General features: G+C 35.1%; 1 protein-coding gene across 3 annotated transcripts; it reads right to left on the reverse strand.

Annotated features, from left to right (window-relative positions):
* On the reverse strand, positions 1,887–14,665 carry LOC109716988 (protein trichome birefringence-like 26). 3 transcript variants are annotated; one of them, XM_020242625.1, is made up of 3 exons: positions 14,341–14,653; positions 2,976–3,253; positions 1,887–2,889 (listed from the first exon to the last, which is right to left on the reverse strand). In XM_020242625.1, the coding sequence occupies exons 1-3, from the start codon at positions 14,456–14,458 to the stop codon at positions 2,125–2,127; spliced, it is 1,161 nt and encodes a 386-aa protein (XP_020098214.1). In that variant the 5' UTR covers positions 14,459–14,653; the 3' UTR covers positions 1,887–2,124. The 3 variants fall into 3 exon arrangements, with proteins under 3 accessions (XP_020098214.1, XP_020098213.1, XP_020098215.1); XM_020242624.1 differs by lacking the exon at positions 14,341–14,653 and adding an exon at positions 3,983–4,185; XM_020242626.1 differs by lacking the exons at positions 1,887–2,889; positions 2,976–3,253 and adding exons at positions 8,337–9,344; positions 9,425–9,702 and having other exon boundaries at positions 14,341–14,665.

Raw genomic sequence — 16,457 nt, forward strand, 5'->3', positions numbered from 1 at the left:
TGGGCACGGTGCTCATAAAATTTTGGGAAAACTTCAAAAACCCCTCATGTGGTTTCACACTTTCTCATTTTAGTATCTTGTGATTTAAAGTGTATCAAGTTAGTACCTTATTGTTTCTCACTTTATCACTTTAGTACCATGTGGTTTAAAGTGTATCAAGTTAATATCCTGTGGTTTTACACTTTATCACTTTAGTACCCTATGGTTTAAAAAACCACAGGGTACTAACTTGATACAAAATTAAAACTACATGGTATTAAAGTGATAAAGTGCAAAACCACATGATACTAATTAACTTAATAAACTTTAAACCACATGGTACTAAAGTGATAAAGTGAGAAACCACAGAGTACTAACTTGATACAACCACGGAGTACTAAAGTGAAAAAAAATTGAAACCACAATAGAGGTTTTTGAAGTTTTCCCTAATATTTTTGTCCAAATAATAGAATGTGGTCCACAATAATTAATTAGCGCTTGCAATTAATATACAATAATTAGAAAATAATAGAATGTAGTGGAAGTTATCGTGTGGTCCTCACTCTTATCTTTTGCTTAATTATTGCTTTTATATTTCAATGATCGATTGTCACTAATTTCTCGAATTACATCCAATAGGGTGCTGAGAATGAATAAGATTCTTTGATCGAGATTGAACTCGCATCTTTACTCAATCCTCGGATCCGAATAAACAATTGCAAAATCCATTCAAAAACATAAATAATTGCAAAACAGTAAGGTTGATATCTATCGACCGCCGCCGCTGTTTCTAGAGCGCAAAAAAGGAAAAGGAGAGTGAAAGGGCGTCGTTGCTGCTGATAGCGAGCCAACGCCGTTGCATGAAGCCGAAGCTGCGGCTATCCCGGAAGTGAAGGCAAAAAAGAATTGAAGTGAAGCATCATTTTCTTTATCCCTTGAGCACATACAAGTGCACCCCAAACTATATTTTTAATAAATTTTGTGATGAATTCCCGTTGAATTTCATGCAGCATTTGGTGGGATGCAAAATCAACCCAATGCAAGCAAGACATGTGATCCCTTTGTTACTAGTAGCACTAAATATATATATATATTATTTAAAACTAGATAAATTTCATCTTTGAGAGGTCAGCACTCAGCAGGAGCACAAGCACCTCATAATTTGGGTTCATATGCCTATAAGTATATTTTTTATTTTTTATTTTTTATTTTTTTTATTTTTACTTTGATTAACCCTTCACGAATTGCATTATATAAAAGTGGGCCCAAATAAAAAATTTCTTATCAAACTAGTATATTAAAACTACGATTTTATGCAATTATGATTAGTCCTGTTATGATTCTTACCGGTAATCTTATATCTTATTCTGTCCCAAGGTGATACAGGTGATGATTGTCTACCCTTTTTTTTTAAAATTTGTTTTAAAGACGATAGTATCCGGTATAATGCATCTAAATAAATAGAAAATTGTATGCCCGCTCTGTCTTATACTTAAATTTGCTTCTAGTTCGAGTTTTACAAATATTCAGTAAATTTTCTATTTGATTACTTTACTTGGTGCTTTCTACCTAACTAATTAGAAGAGGGATATTCTAATCACAACCAGCTTAATCAGAGGTGGCCTGAATGTAATGAGAGGGCGTAATTAACCGGCGGATACCTGGGAAGCATGAACCCCTTATTCTCTGGTTCTTTTTAAGTCTATTTAGACTGATAAATAATTGCATTTTGTTTTATCTTATTTATTTAAATTTTTTCGTTTTTTTCGTTGTTCATTTTTCAGGAAAACAAGCTGGACTAAGTATGAGTGTGGGAGAATTTTTGAAATAGAATACACTTTACGTTTGGCACAAAAATTTATAAAACAAATCAAATACCGTAATGTTGCATGCTCAGCAATCCGGCATTATATAATGCACTGAATTAAAAGAAGTAATACAGAATTCATAGTAAACTGATTCATAGAAATCAGTTTTTTGAGTATGTTGAATAATTAGAAATTCAACATACATGAACCAAACGCAGCCTAAGTTTCCAACCAAGGCTACGCAAAAGGCATTACATTTTGACATGACCCACACATCTTAATTTGATACTATATATATATATATATATATATTCTTGATCCATCTTTCAAATCAAATTCAAGATGAATACATTAAATCCCCTTCATTTAACACCATTTCCATAACAATATCATTCCAAGCTTCAAGGGTCCCCGGCAAGCACCAATGCAAGCAATCATTGTAAGTCCTCGTTCTCAGATCAGGATGAAACCGATAATACGGCCCTGGGTGCCCGTCAGGCCTTAAAAGAGAAAGATGGTAAGTGTCCAAAAGCCGAATCCGCGTCCCGTTCTGCGTCCCGACTGCCACCGCCTTCTCGAACTCCTCGATTTCAACCCCTCGCATTAGATGGTCCCAATCATCTCCACTAAATTCACCCTCTTTGTAAGGTTTAGTCCTATTGCAAACCCCTCCACTCGACCGTCTCCCGAATTCGAAGTGGTCCGGAGTCCAAGTTCTAAAGAGAACAAGTGGCTTGTGATCCGAGCTAAGGATGAAGCGAAAAGCCAATTGCAGGGCTTTTCGGTACAAGAAGTCGCTACCGAGTTCAGGCAAGTTCGGTAAGTTCGCTCTGGAGCAGTGATGACAACCAATAATAGTATCATTCTCGAAGAATACAGCTGTTTTGAAGAACCAATGGCCGCTGGAAATTACTACGTAGTCGTAGTCGTTGTATTGGCTCGTCCACCGGCTCGCCAGGATGTCAAGATGGACTGTGATGTTGTAGGCTTCGTCGCTAGCTTTGAGTAGAAAAGGAGTCCAAACTGCTCCTAGGGTGAAGTTGTGTGACGGGAAGTGCCATATACTAGATTTGAATGTTTCGTCGCGAACAACTTCTGCGGCCTGACGATGAAATTAAATGTAACTTGCATATATAATTCGGGTACTAGCTTTCACCGAAAGATTCGAGTAGAAATGGAATAATGTACCTTAGAGAGAAGGCAAAGCAATGAGAGTAATTGGTTGCGAATGATTGAATCGCCGATGAATACCCATGATTTATTTTGCATCGAATTTAAGAACTTCTTTGCATTGAATAGAGGTAATTCGCAACCATATGGTTTCCACTTCCAGTAAAGGTACTTTGTATCAGGTCGGCCATTTGTTATACAATCTCGAGCGGGTTCGATGAATTCGCAACTTTCATTCGTGTAAGCCGGTCCTACAGGGTTTACAATCCACTCGCCCTTGAAGAGATCACATTGTTCTGCACCATATTTCATACAAAATTAATTTGTTGGATTAAAAAAGGCATGTTTAAGAGATGTACATGTTAATATCGAAAGATTACGTACATACGATAAAATGCAAAAAACACAATATGATAATATGCAAAAAACACAATATGATAATATTATAATGAGTGGTGTAAATGTGCAGAGACACTCAATAAGCTTGTTTCACGAGAAATCATTGCCAACTAAACTATGATTGCTGCTTGAGATCAAATAAGTAGTTTTTATGTCCTAGATGTTAATTAATTATTTCGTCGAATCTGCCGTATTTTGCAAATATCTTCCACTATACTGTTTTTTCGTTTTTGCTTCCGTCTTCCTTGAGGCCTTGTTGCCTCACTCATGTTGCTTATTTCATCTACTATTGAATGAAGCGGGTAGCATGCTACCTTTTTCTCAAAAAAAAAAAAAAATTATTTCGTCGAATCATTAATTTCAACAAATTTTTTCCCTTTTTCTTAATTTTAATGTAATTGTTCAAATTTTGCAAACCTACAACTCCACCGGTTGAACCAGAAGTACGACCTAATGTTCCAACACTTACCTGGGCCAATATTTTGACAACTATAGCCGAATTCAAGTACTAGAAATATGTTGGGTTGGAGCCAGATGCAGTTGGAAGATATTTACGATCGATGCGGGGGTCAGAATAAAAAAAAAAAAAAAAGTAAAAGATGATCATAAACTATGTATGGCACCACCGTGTAGTTTCCCCGCCATGGCATTCGCCAACTCGGCATCGTCCGCCACGAAAGCGACGACGAGCAAGTGGAGGTGGAGGGAGAAAACGAAGACAACGAAGATGACCGAGCCCAAAACCATGGAGACGTGGGGACCGAGCTCCGCCTTAGTCATCATACATACACAAAGAGCGTGTTTAGTTGAAAGATAAAGGGGTAAGGGGTTATCCCTCTCTTATATTCAAACACACACACAAATTAAAGGTGAGATAACTATCCCACCCTTATTTAATTTTTTAAAAATTTAAATTTATTTAGTTTTTAAATTTTAAATTTTAAAAATTTATATTTTGTAATCTTAAAATTAAAATTTTATAATTTTAAATTGATATTTTAAATTTTTTTAAATTTAAAATTTGATATTTTATATATTTAAATTTAGATTTAATCTTAAATTTAAAATTTAAAATTTAAAATTTAGAACTTTGAATTTGAGATTTAAAACTTTTAATTTTAATTTTAATTTTAATTTTAAATTTTTTAAATTTAAAATTTATATATTTCAATTTAAAATTTTAAATATAAAATTTAAAAATTTAAATTCAAATATAATATAAGGAAAATATTATTATTTTCTATTTATAACTACTCATTATTTATTTTATTCCATTTAATNAACTATCCCACCCTTATTTAATTTTTTAAAAATTTAAATTTATTTAGTTTTTAAATTTTAAATTTTAAAAATTTATATTTTGTAATCTTAAAATTCAAATATAATATAAGGAAAATATTATTATTTTCTATTTATAACTACTCATTATTTATTTTATTCCATTTAATTTATCCAAACGTTATTTTTCTTAATCCCGAAAACAACTCAATTCTCATCCAAACACAAAATTCGTTTAGTTCTTATTTATACCTATCTCTGAAATAAACATGTCTTACTTATATTCGAACCAAACAAAGTTAAAAAAAATCTGCCAGGAATAAGGGGAAGAAGCACGCTACTACTCAAGAAGACCAAAAAGTGTATGAAGAGATCATATACAAGGCAAAGTTGATGGAAGATGCATTTTAAAATTACTTATTAATTATTTAGTAACTAGCTTTTGTTGAATATTATTAGATATATATATATATATATATATATATAATATAGTATGTAGTTATATAGCCGCGGATATTTGACACTTGATTTAACGGTTTCTACATTTAGCCTCCTTGGAGAAAATAATTAAGTGCTAAATAAAATTAATTACAACTTTTTCTGTGGAGAAAGACTTTTGAACACATGCTACGTGTGAAAGTTTTAATTTAGCGAAGGAATAATGAAAATAAATAAAATAGAAACGTGTGCAGGATCAGAGTGTGTCCTACTCTCATGCTTTGCTTAAATTAGCTTTTATTTCAATGATTGTCACTAGATAGTTTCCTGATGACGTGAGTAAAGTAATTACAAATCCATTCAAGATATAAATAATTGCCAAAATAGTATGTACCGGATTTAAAGTTTATGTACTAAAGAAATACTTCACAAGTTTTTTTTTTTTTTTTACTTTTATTTTAATTTTATTTTTATTTTATTTTATTTTTATTTGGTCTTTGTCCGGCTTGCTTCATCTTCAGAGGCTTTATGTGCCTCACCATTATCAGCTACATCATATTTAAAATAAAAAAGCAGATAGCGTGCTATTTCTTTCAAAAAAAAAAAAAAAGTTTCTTAAGAGTCGCTGAAGTGTGAAAAATGTTTGGTGGCACTTACGTATGTTGGCATTAGGTACCTGCCACGTGTTCACTCACTGGTGGATATAATGCATGAGAGGTACCTAAAATATCAAGGCAATTAACCACAGTTACACAACTAATTTCAATTCGAACTAAAGGTTGCACTTTTGCTTGTGTATTACTCCAGTGTAGAGCTTATAGAAATCCTACAGAAATTTTTTATAAATGTATTGTGTATTGATTTATCTTGATGTAAGTTTACGATTACTAAGGCTACAAAATAACCTCAAAAGTATTATTGGAAGAAAAGCGGGTAATGTATTGCTAGTGTGTTTATTCCTATACACATGAAAAATATAAAACCAGCTGAGAGTCTAGTCAGCCTGCGAGATCACGGGCGCACCGCCAATCTTGACGCAAAATTAGCCATCTTGGCAGAGATCAGATTCACATTTCCTTCTTTTTTTTTTTCTTTTTTTATATTGTGGTTCCCTTCCCTCTCCTTTTTTCTCTTTTTCTTTCTTAGTGTGACCTCGATTGATATCTCACGTTTTTCACTTAATTTTCTTCACACGACTGAAGTATGTTAAGGGCTCTACTTAGGCTTAGTTTGGTATTGAGGCCTATCAAACGCTATTAGATAAAATAGAGTTGAGAAAAAAGCATATAGGAATATGCTTCTACGTTCTCTAGTGAGACCGTGGAAAATATATCGTAATCGACTCATCGTGATACGTGGAACGCAATATTACGTACGGAAACAAACATGTATTTTTCCAACGTATTTTCTCACCGCACGTAACGCAATCTTCCTTCCTGCAATCCTAAACGAAGCCTTAATCTTTTGCTTAAAAAGAAAAAGAAAAGGAAAATAAGATATTTGCCTAAAATATGTCTGTTGGGCCCTTCTCTGCTTCTGAGTTGCTGGGCTTTGACTCAAAATGAACTAAAATGTCTAAAGTAGGCCTTAGAGAGATTCATAACTATTGCAATTTGTTACTCTCCCTTGGGGGAAGACTAACGCTCGTCAACTCGGTACTCTCTAACCTGCCACTATTCTATTTTTCAATCTTCAAAGCACCACAGTAGGTACTACACTGGATAGAAGCCTTAAGACGAGCATTTTTCTGGAAAGGGTGCTCCAAAATCGCTGGTGGCGCTTGCCTTGTCAACTGGAAAGCCATCTGCAAAAGCAAGAGAGAAGGTGGCTTAGGTATCAAGGACATGGAATCAATGAACACGGCTCTCTTGACCAAATGGTGGTGGCGCTTCTTCAACGAGCCAAAACTCCACTGGTGTAAACCGATCAGATCCCTCTACTACGCCAGAAGAAGGCCACTGCACGAATGTAGGGCTTTCGCCCCTTACTCACAATGGTGGAAAGGTGTGGTTCGATGCCGCGAAATTTTCATCTGCGGCGTAACCTACGACCTAGGCAATGGCCAAAACATCAGGATGTGGTCCGATATTTGGATTGGAGAAACCCCCCTTCGGACCCTATTTCCGGACATTTTTACGGTTCTTACGCACAAGGAGGCCCGAATATCTCAATGCTGAAATGCAAATGGATGGAGATGGCGTTTCATCTGCCGTGGCTTCTCGACAGCTAATTCTGCTGAACGACGCACACGGCTAACGATGTTCAAAAACCTGCTTCTACACCACTCCCCCCATGACAGACCTGACTCGTATAAATGGAGGTGGACATCCAACCAAATATTTACGGTCAAATCTCTCTACCAGTTCCTTACTAACGCGGGACAATGAACCTCGTTGAACTGCCATATTTGGACTTTGAAAATTCCGCTCAAAATCAAAGTCTTCATTTGGCTATTACTTCGGAAGAGATTACTCACTGCTGACAGACTGTTTCAACCGAGGCATTTTCGTTGACCAACAATGTGCCTTCTGTGCTGTATCAATGGAGAGCTGTGACCACCTTTTCTGTTCCTGCGTTTATGTCCGATACCTATTTGTCAGTGTGGATCGATTGGATATACCTACTGCCACCCTTGGTGACGTTCGAAGTCTTTGGGCCGACTTAGCTGCCATTCCTGTCAAATCGTTAAGAATGCGAAGTCTAACCCTACTAGCTGCGATCTGGTAGGTGGTCTGGAGGGACAGAAACAACTCTGTTTTCAGACAACTACGCCCGATGCGGCCCGCTCTCCGGAACGTGTTAATCTTCTTACGACCGACTGGACCGTGCTAACATGAAGCGACATTAGGTTTACTCTTCCTTTTCACCCTCTCACATCTTTTTTTCCTCTTTGACCTGTTATCTGTTTTTCTCTCGGAGGCCTAGGCTGCTTCTATCTCTGTATGCTCAATTCATTTTACTTAATGAATGAAGCAGGTAGCTCGCTACCTATTTCTCAAAAAAAAAAAAACTATTGCAATTTGCCATTTTTTTTTTTATAAATTAGATTTGTCATATTTAGCAAATCAAACTAATTTTACACACGCAAAAAATAAAAAAATTATTGTGTATAGTTTTTGACGCATGCTTTCCACCACTTTGAGGGCTAATTGTTTTTCCACTTCCATAATAGTTGAGTAAAATAGTTTATAAATAGTTGAATAAAAAGGAATAAATATGAGTGCAAGGATATTTTTGAAATAAAATACATTTACAATCAAAATTACTAAAATTTATAAAACACACCAAATACAATAATTTCACATTCTTAGTAATCCGATTTTATATATGACTGCATTGAATCAAAGACAGCAACACAGTAATAATAGTAATCTAATTTATAAAAATCAATTTTTTGCTTATATTGAAAAAACCACGAATTCTACGTGCGCGAAACAAATACGGCCTAAGTTCTCGACCAAGGCTAAGCAATGGCCATTAGAATTTGACACGATCCGTGAATCTTTCAAATCAAATTCGAGATGAATACCTCAAATCCCCTTCATTTAACACCATTTCCATAACAATATCATTCCAAGCTTCAACGGGTCCCGGCATGCACCAATGCACGCAATCATTTTGAGTCCACTTTCCCATATCAGGATGAAACCGAAAATACGGCCCTGGGTGCCCGTCGGGCCTTAAAAGAGAAAGATGGTAAGTGTCCAAAAGCCGAATCCGCGTCCCGTTCTGCGTCCCGACCGCCAGCGCCTTCTCGACCTCCTCGATTTCGACCCCTCGCATTATATGGTCCACATCGTGTCCACCGAACTCGCCCTCTTTGTAAGGTTTAGTCCTATTGCAGACCCCTCCCGTGTTCCATCTCCCGAACTCGAAGTGGTCCGGAGTCCAAGTCCTAAAGAGAACAAGCGGCTTGTGATCCGAGCTAAGGATGAAGCGAAAAGCCAACTGTAGGGCTTTTCGGTACAAGAAGTCGCGACCGAGTTCAGGTACGTTCATTCCGGGACAGTAATTGCAACCGATAACTGTGTCATTCTCCTGGAATATTGTTGTTTTGAGGAACCAATGCCCACCGGAAACTACTACGTAGTCGTAGTCGTTGTAGTGGCTCGTCCACTCGGTCTCGAGGACGTCAAGATGGACCGTGATGTTATCGGCTTCGTCGCTAGCCTTGAGTATAAAAGGAGCCCAAACTAATGCTAGGGTGAAGTTGCGCGAAGGCAAGTGCCATATAATAGAATTGATTGTTTCCTCGCGAACAACTTCTTCGTCCTGCGGACCAAAATGTAATTTTGCATAATCCAGGCACTAGCCTTAACTAAAGGAATCAAGTAGCTAGAAACGGTATGTACCTTAGAGAGAAGGCACAGCAGTGAGCCTAATTGGTTGCGAAGGATCGAATCGCCGATGAACACCCACGATTTATTTCGCATCGAATTCAAGAACTTCTTCGCATTAAACAGAGGTAATTCGCAATCGTATGGTTTCCATCTCCAGTAAATATACTCTGTATCCGGTCGCCCGTTTGTCATACAATCTCGACGGGCTTCGATGAATCTGCAACTTTCATTCGTGTAAGCCGGTCCTGCAGGATTTGCAATCCACTCACCGGCGAAGAGATCGCATTGTTCTGCATTATATTTCAAAGGAAAGAAAGTAATGTCGAAGGATATGTTTGGCTCCTTAAAAAATAATAGAAAATTATTTTTTGAAGAAAAAAAAAATTATGGAATTTTTTTTTTCTAGTTTCCGTTGTTTGGATCAACGAAAAAGAAAAGTAGTTTTCATATTTGCTTGTTTGGTTGGTAAGAAAGAAAATTTGAAAAATCAGTTTTTCAATTCTATTTCATTGGGTGGGTTGGTTGGAAAATTTAGGCCCCGTTTGGTTGGTGGATAAGCGGGGATAACAAAAGTTATCCCCGCTATTCCACCAAACGGGGTGAAATTTGGCCGGGATATTTTATCCCGGTCAAACCTTGCTATTCCCGGTTATTCCGGAATAGCAAGGGATTTGCTATTCCACCATTTTGGTGGAATAGCACTATTCCAATGCTTAATTTCAAACTTAATTAAAATTATAAATTGAATTAAAACTAAATTATATAAATATAATATGTTATATATTACAATACATTATTTTTATTATAAAATTATTAATTGTACTATATTAATACATGTTATTTATATTTAAATATTATAATAAAATTTATAATAAATTATATTTAAATATTATAATAAATTCTTTTTATTAAATTTAAGTTTAAGTAGAATTTTTAAAAAATTTATAAATTTATTATAATAAATAGTTTTTATTAATTGTTCCCACCCCTATTCTTATTTTAAAAATTTAAAAATTAAAAATTTAATTTTTTAAAATTTATATATTATAATACATTATTTTTATTATAAAATTATTACTTGTACTATACTAATAATTATTATTTATATTTAAATATTATAATAAAATTTATAGTAAAATATATTTAAATATTATAATAAATTTTTTTTATTAAATTTAAGTTTAAGTAGAATTTTAAAAAAAATTATACATTTATTATAATAAATTAATTTTATTAATTGTTCCCACTCCTATTCTTATTTTAAAAAATTAAAAATTAAAAATTTAAATTTTTAAAATTTATAATTTATAATCTCAAAATTAAAGTTTATAATTGTAAGGAAGTGAATTCTCGAAATCCGAGAGTTCTATTTCGTCCAGGATCGACTATTTGTTGAGAGAATACCTTTTAGGAAAGTTAGAGATGTCCAAAGCACAAAGAGTGCCTTGGAGTTGAGTCCACGAGAGCAAATGGTGCAAATTGCATCATTGGGCTGATGTTACTATCGGGGACCGGTCTCTGGAGGTGAGAGACCGGTTCCATCGACTGGGTGTAGCGGGATTGCTTGATGCAGCCGGTCCCTGACAGGGAGGGACCGGTCCCCAAACGTGGTCCCAACGAGAAATGCCGAAATTTGGCTAAGTGCTGAAAATTCAGCTCTCGAGAACCGGTCTCTCCGAGAGGAACCGGTCTCCCGAGGACCGGTCTCTGAGAGAGAGACCGGTTCCCGAACGCGTGCGCCCGAGGAAGGCTCTCGGGGACCGGTCCCAAGTCGGGGAGACCGGTCCCTCCACGCGAATTCTGCCTAGTAAAGGCAGTGCAAGGATGGAAAAATGGAGGGGTTTAAATGCAAAATGGCCATCATATGAGAGGTGTATATGGAAAATTACCCTCTCTCCCTCTCATTCCCATCCCCTCACTCCCTTTAATCACTCTCTCTCTCTCTCTCTCTCTCTCTCTAGAAAGAGAAGAAGAACAAGAAGGAGATGAAGGAAAAGGAGAAGAAGAAAAGGAAGAAGAAGAAGAAGAAGGAGATCAAGGAGAAGGCTTTAAACATCTCCCTCTCCCTCTCTTCTTTCCATTGGTGTAGCTCAAGAGGTAAGCTTCAAACCCTAGCTTGTAGAACTTAGAATTTTTGGGTTTTGAGCTTTGAAAATAGGGTCAAATGGACTCCTAGCACCATTGTTGGTGGATCAAAGCTAGAGTTAGGGTTTCAGATTGCAAATGGCAAGATGGGAACCCTAGGGCACCCAAAATAGAATTTTTGGTAAAGTATGAGATTGATCTCATTTGAGGCCTCGTAAATCTAATTGGTAGGTCACAAAACGCGGGGGCGAAGTCGATTTCGCAATTCGACTAGTGGATTGGGAGCTATCGGCGAAATACGACCGATTTAGCCTTGTCTTGGACCAAGAAGGCCGAGACCTCGTCATAAGGTTCGCCGAGGAGCGTTTCTAAAGCCTCTACATCGATAGAAGGTGGGGAGTGCCATCCCAAAGCTTTCGAATTTCTTTCTATGTCTTAGATTGCATTTAATCTCATCTCTTACATGTTGCATTGTAGGATTGCATAGTAGTTCCATTCCTTATGCTTTCTAATTGATAACCTAGTGTACTTGAAACGCTTGGTAACTTAGATAGGTGAGGATTGGGTCGGAACGTGGATCCTATGATGCGAAAGAAAAGAGATGAACCCGATGGGGGTTGGTGACATAGAAAGTAGTGTTTAATGTTAAAGAACAAACGAGTGGCATCCAACTATTAAAGAATAACGAGTGACATTAATGTAGTGTAAATGACACTAGAGGTTTGAGAACCTAGGGATAGATGGATCCCTTAGGAAATACCTTGTGGATAAAGAACTTAGTAAACCTAAGTACCCTCACTTGGAGAGGATTTGATTGGGTTGTTGACCCTAGTTGTAGTGCATCCTCACTTGGAGAGGATTTGATTCGGTTGTTGACCCTAGTTGTAGGGTATCTTCACTTGGAGATGATAGATCTAGCTCACTGTCTCCATTTGGGGTGGTATAGCCATCCATATCCCCACATGGAGGGGATTGTCGTCGAGTACTCCGGAGTGTCGAGCAATTAGGACCATTTGGAGGTCCGGACCACATGGAGGTCTGCAGACGGTCCCGGGTTTGGGCGCACTTGGAGCTCCCTCCCCACTTTGGGATTGAAAGGTGAGTTATTGGCGAACCCAAGGGCTTCGCCACAGATTGGATAAAAGAACAGTGAACAATGTCATTGAACATTATTATTCGAATATGGATCGAATTCGTTAGCATGATAGTAAACCTTTGCTATATGATGCATGCATTCATTACATATGATTATGGGCATAGTAGCATAGCTTTCCTTTTTGCATTAGTACACCTATGTATTGAGAGAGATTCATTGTAGGTGAGGATTTGGAGAGCTATGTATTTTAGATGAAAGATGTAATCATTTAAAGAAAATGATATAAATGAAAAGGATGAACTATTGTAATAGTTAGTAAAGTACTCTCTTTATTTCACATGTTATTCCTGTGGATTACTTGCTGTTGTAGTTGCTGGCACTATTCGTGCTCCGTTGAATGTGTATATTTAAAATTTAAATTCCTGAAAAATTCTTGTACACATTCTTATTGTGGGTCTTCGGCGGACAGGGGAGGTGCTGTCCGTTCGGCGGTCTGCTTGCCGCGCCCGAATCGTGCCAAATCGGCAGCGGTTCCGGGGCGGGGCGTGACATAATTTTAAAATTTAAATTTTAAATTTAAATTTTGATATTTTAATTTGAAATTTAAAATTTGATATTTAATATTTTTTAAATTTAAATTTGATCTTAAATTTAAAGTTTGAAATTTAAATTTTAAAATTTTGAATTTAAAATTTGAGATTTTAAATTTCAAAGTTAAAATTTTAAATTTAAAAATATATATATTTAAAAATTTAAAAATTTAAATTCAAATATAATAAGAGAATAATATGATTATTTTTTATTTATAAAACCCACTATCTTTCTTATTCTGTCTTACCTAACCAAACGCTATTTTTTTTATTCTCAGGAATAACCTAATTTTCATCCAAACGCAAAATTGATTTAACCCCTGCTTATACCTCAATTTANATTTAAAAATTTAAAAATTTAAATTCAAATATAATAAGAGAATAATATGATTATTTTTTATTTATAAAACCCACTATCTTTCTTATTCTGTCTTACCTAACCAAACGCTATTTTTTTTATTCTCAGGAATAACCTAATTTTCATCCAAACGCAAAATTGATTTAACCCCTGCTTATACCTCAATTTATACATATTCCTGAAATAGTCATTTTTTGTTTATCCTCGAACCAAACGATACCTTAGTGTATAAAACACCTCTTCTACTAAAGAAAACTAACATCCCCAATATTTTAAAATTTAATATAATACTCACAAACTCTTTACAATATAAATAGTAAATAATTAAATAAAAATAAATTTTAAATAAATTTTAAGTGTATTTTGGTATGGATAGATTAGTTTGATATAATGGAGATGATCGGTAAAAGATGGAAATAATTCTGCCATGTGTTTATATATAGTTTGGACAATAAAAATGACGGTGAGAGATGATAGAAATAACGGGTTTAATAGTAAACATACATAAATATGTTAGGAAAGACTTACTTGGGCCATTATGTGACCCGATTTTGATAAGTGTAGCCAAATTTCGATGTTAGAAACGTATTGGGTTCGATTTGTAGTTGAAAGAATTTTATATTACATGGGTCAAAAAAGATTAAAAAAAAAAAAATCCTTGATTGACTAAAATCAAATAAACAAAAAATTTATATAGTAAAATTAAAATTTTGAACAGTTGGTAGTCAAATTAAAAGTGATCTATACTTCAAATAAGTTCTATATATTTTTACGAGAAGAAAATAAAAAACTATAGCACCTCTCTGTAGTTGGCCAACCGTGGCGGTCACCAACTCAACGTCTCGGGCAGCGAAAGCTTCAACGCACAAGTGGAGGCGGAGGACAAAGGCGACAAAGACAACGTAGCACAAATCCATGGCGACGGCACCGACGAGCTCCGCCTTAGTCGCCGTATATACACAAAAAGACTATGCGAGAAGGAAGAGGAAGAAGAATACTACTCAAAATGACAAAAAAGATTTAAACAGAGAGCGTTTGCAACACATAATTGATGAAAAGGTGATTTATATATCTCCCACGGCATGTAATTTCGGTGCATCTTTTCTCAAAACTAAATTATTTTCTTGTATGCATCTAACTAAATGATGGTTCGAATAGTATAATATTAAAAATTAATTATTAATTAATTGTTAAATAGTTTTGTTGAATAGTGTTAGATAGCGAGATCTCCGATATTTTATTTGCATTTAATAATTTTGGCGATTATTCTACTTTCGCCTTACATGAGACAAGACTCAAGAGTGAAGTGATAATTCAAATTGTTGCAATTTCTTATGGAGAAAGTGCTCTGAAAACATGTTAAAAGTCTAGGAGATTTTGTAATTAGCAGAGAAATAATTGCAAAAATCCAATGGTGCATTGTTCATGGACGAGCTCACTCACCCTCACTGATTGCTTAATTATATTGCTTTTTCTTGTCATTAAGTTTCTCTGATTGGACAAATAATTGGAAAATCCAAAAAAAAAAAAAAAAAAAACTGCATGTGGGTGTGCTTTGTCCTCCGAGTGAACGTCCCTTATAAAACGAGGGATTTGAAAGTACTTTATATTTATACTATTTTTTGGTGCTTAAAGTTTATTTTTAAATGAAATTGATTCATAGTCATCAAGATTGAAACTTTTTTAAAAAGAATTAGAAAAAAAAATGGAGTTGTTTGACCCCTATTGAGAGCAGTTGCCCATTGTTTAGTAGCCTAAAAGATGGATTATCTCATCACAACCACTACAATGGGGAAAATTGAGTGGCTCCTCATTCAATTTTATTGGATTCTTTCTAAATTTGTTGTTCGATACGGTATTCAGATACAGACGAAGGACTTCTAAATTGAAATAATTCTTTAAAATTTGGAAGCAAGTAAAATCATATTGATATACGTAGCTGTCTCAACAAGAACTCATTGAGGAGCTTAATGATTAAGTTGCGATAACTACAATGGGACCTCACCAAGCCTTTCTAGCACTACATCTAATTGGACATAAAGTCTAATTGTGACCTCTGGTTAAGTTGATAGTAAACTTCACCCAAGCTAATTCAAGTGATGAGAATGTACTTGACTCGACCCAAGCTTGTTTAAAAGTGATAATTTTGAAAGTAATTTTAAAGACAGTTGATGTGTCTACAATATATAACATATGTTTACAAGTTTCGGTAGGAGGCAGTGATAGTATGATCGAGGGGCAACTGCTTATATAACTTTAAAAAGTTTTTGACTTTCTGATTTACCCCTCTTAAAAGATTAATATTGAAAGTACCCTTTATACGTTCCAACCTATTTTAAAAATACCCCTAGAGTTAAAATATGTTAATGAACTCTATTATATCTGTAAAATTACTATATTGCCCTTTCAAATATACCCTTCTATAATTACCGACTTTTTTTATTTGCCCTTAAGTTAGGGGCATAAAAAATATTTTATTTTTTGGTCTTTTCAAATATACTCTTCTATCATTACCGATATTTCTTATTTGCCCTTAAATTAAGAGCAAAAGTGGTATTTTAATTTTTTTTAACTGTAGTAAATATTTAACTCATATTTAATCCAAGTTAACTTAACGGGTGGTAACCGTAGAGATATTTTGAAATAATGGAGGAAAAAGTGAGGGGTATATTGGAAAGAAACAAAAAAAATAAAGGAAATATTTTCGAAGTTTTGAGAGATATATAGGCAATTATTTCTATGATCAATGTGCCACGATCCAAAATCCCTCTATTTGAGTCATAACGGTCGCATCTCCATAAAAGGTCAAATTCAATTTAAATCTGAACCTCATAAAAACACAAATCATTTTTTCTTTTGTTTTTTCGTGCTTTGGTGATCTCCTAATCTCTCGTACTTTTCGCTTGTTTTTCTTAC

Source organism: Ananas comosus, linkage group 11 (genome assembly GCF_001540865.1).
Source record: "Ananas comosus cultivar F153 linkage group 11, ASM154086v1, whole genome shotgun sequence".
Classification (NCBI taxonomy): domain Eukaryota; kingdom Viridiplantae; phylum Streptophyta; class Magnoliopsida; order Poales; family Bromeliaceae; genus Ananas; species Ananas comosus.

What these genes read in the sequence shown, in the direction of transcription:
- LOC109716988 (XM_020242624.1), bottom strand. Translation starts at nt 4,139, where the DNA reads ATGATGACTAAGGCGGAGCTCGGTCCCCACGTCTCCATGGTTTTGGGC. An exon ending in CATGGCGGGGAAACTACACG is followed by an intron (nt 3,254 to 3,982) that starts GTGGTGCCATAC and finishes AATATGGTGCAG; the next exon opens with AACAATGTGATCTCTTCAAG. An exon ending in TGCTTTGCCTTCTCTCTAAG is followed by an intron (nt 2,890 to 2,975) that starts GTACATTATTCC and finishes TTTCATCGTCAG; the next exon opens with GCCGCAGAAGTTGTTCGCGA.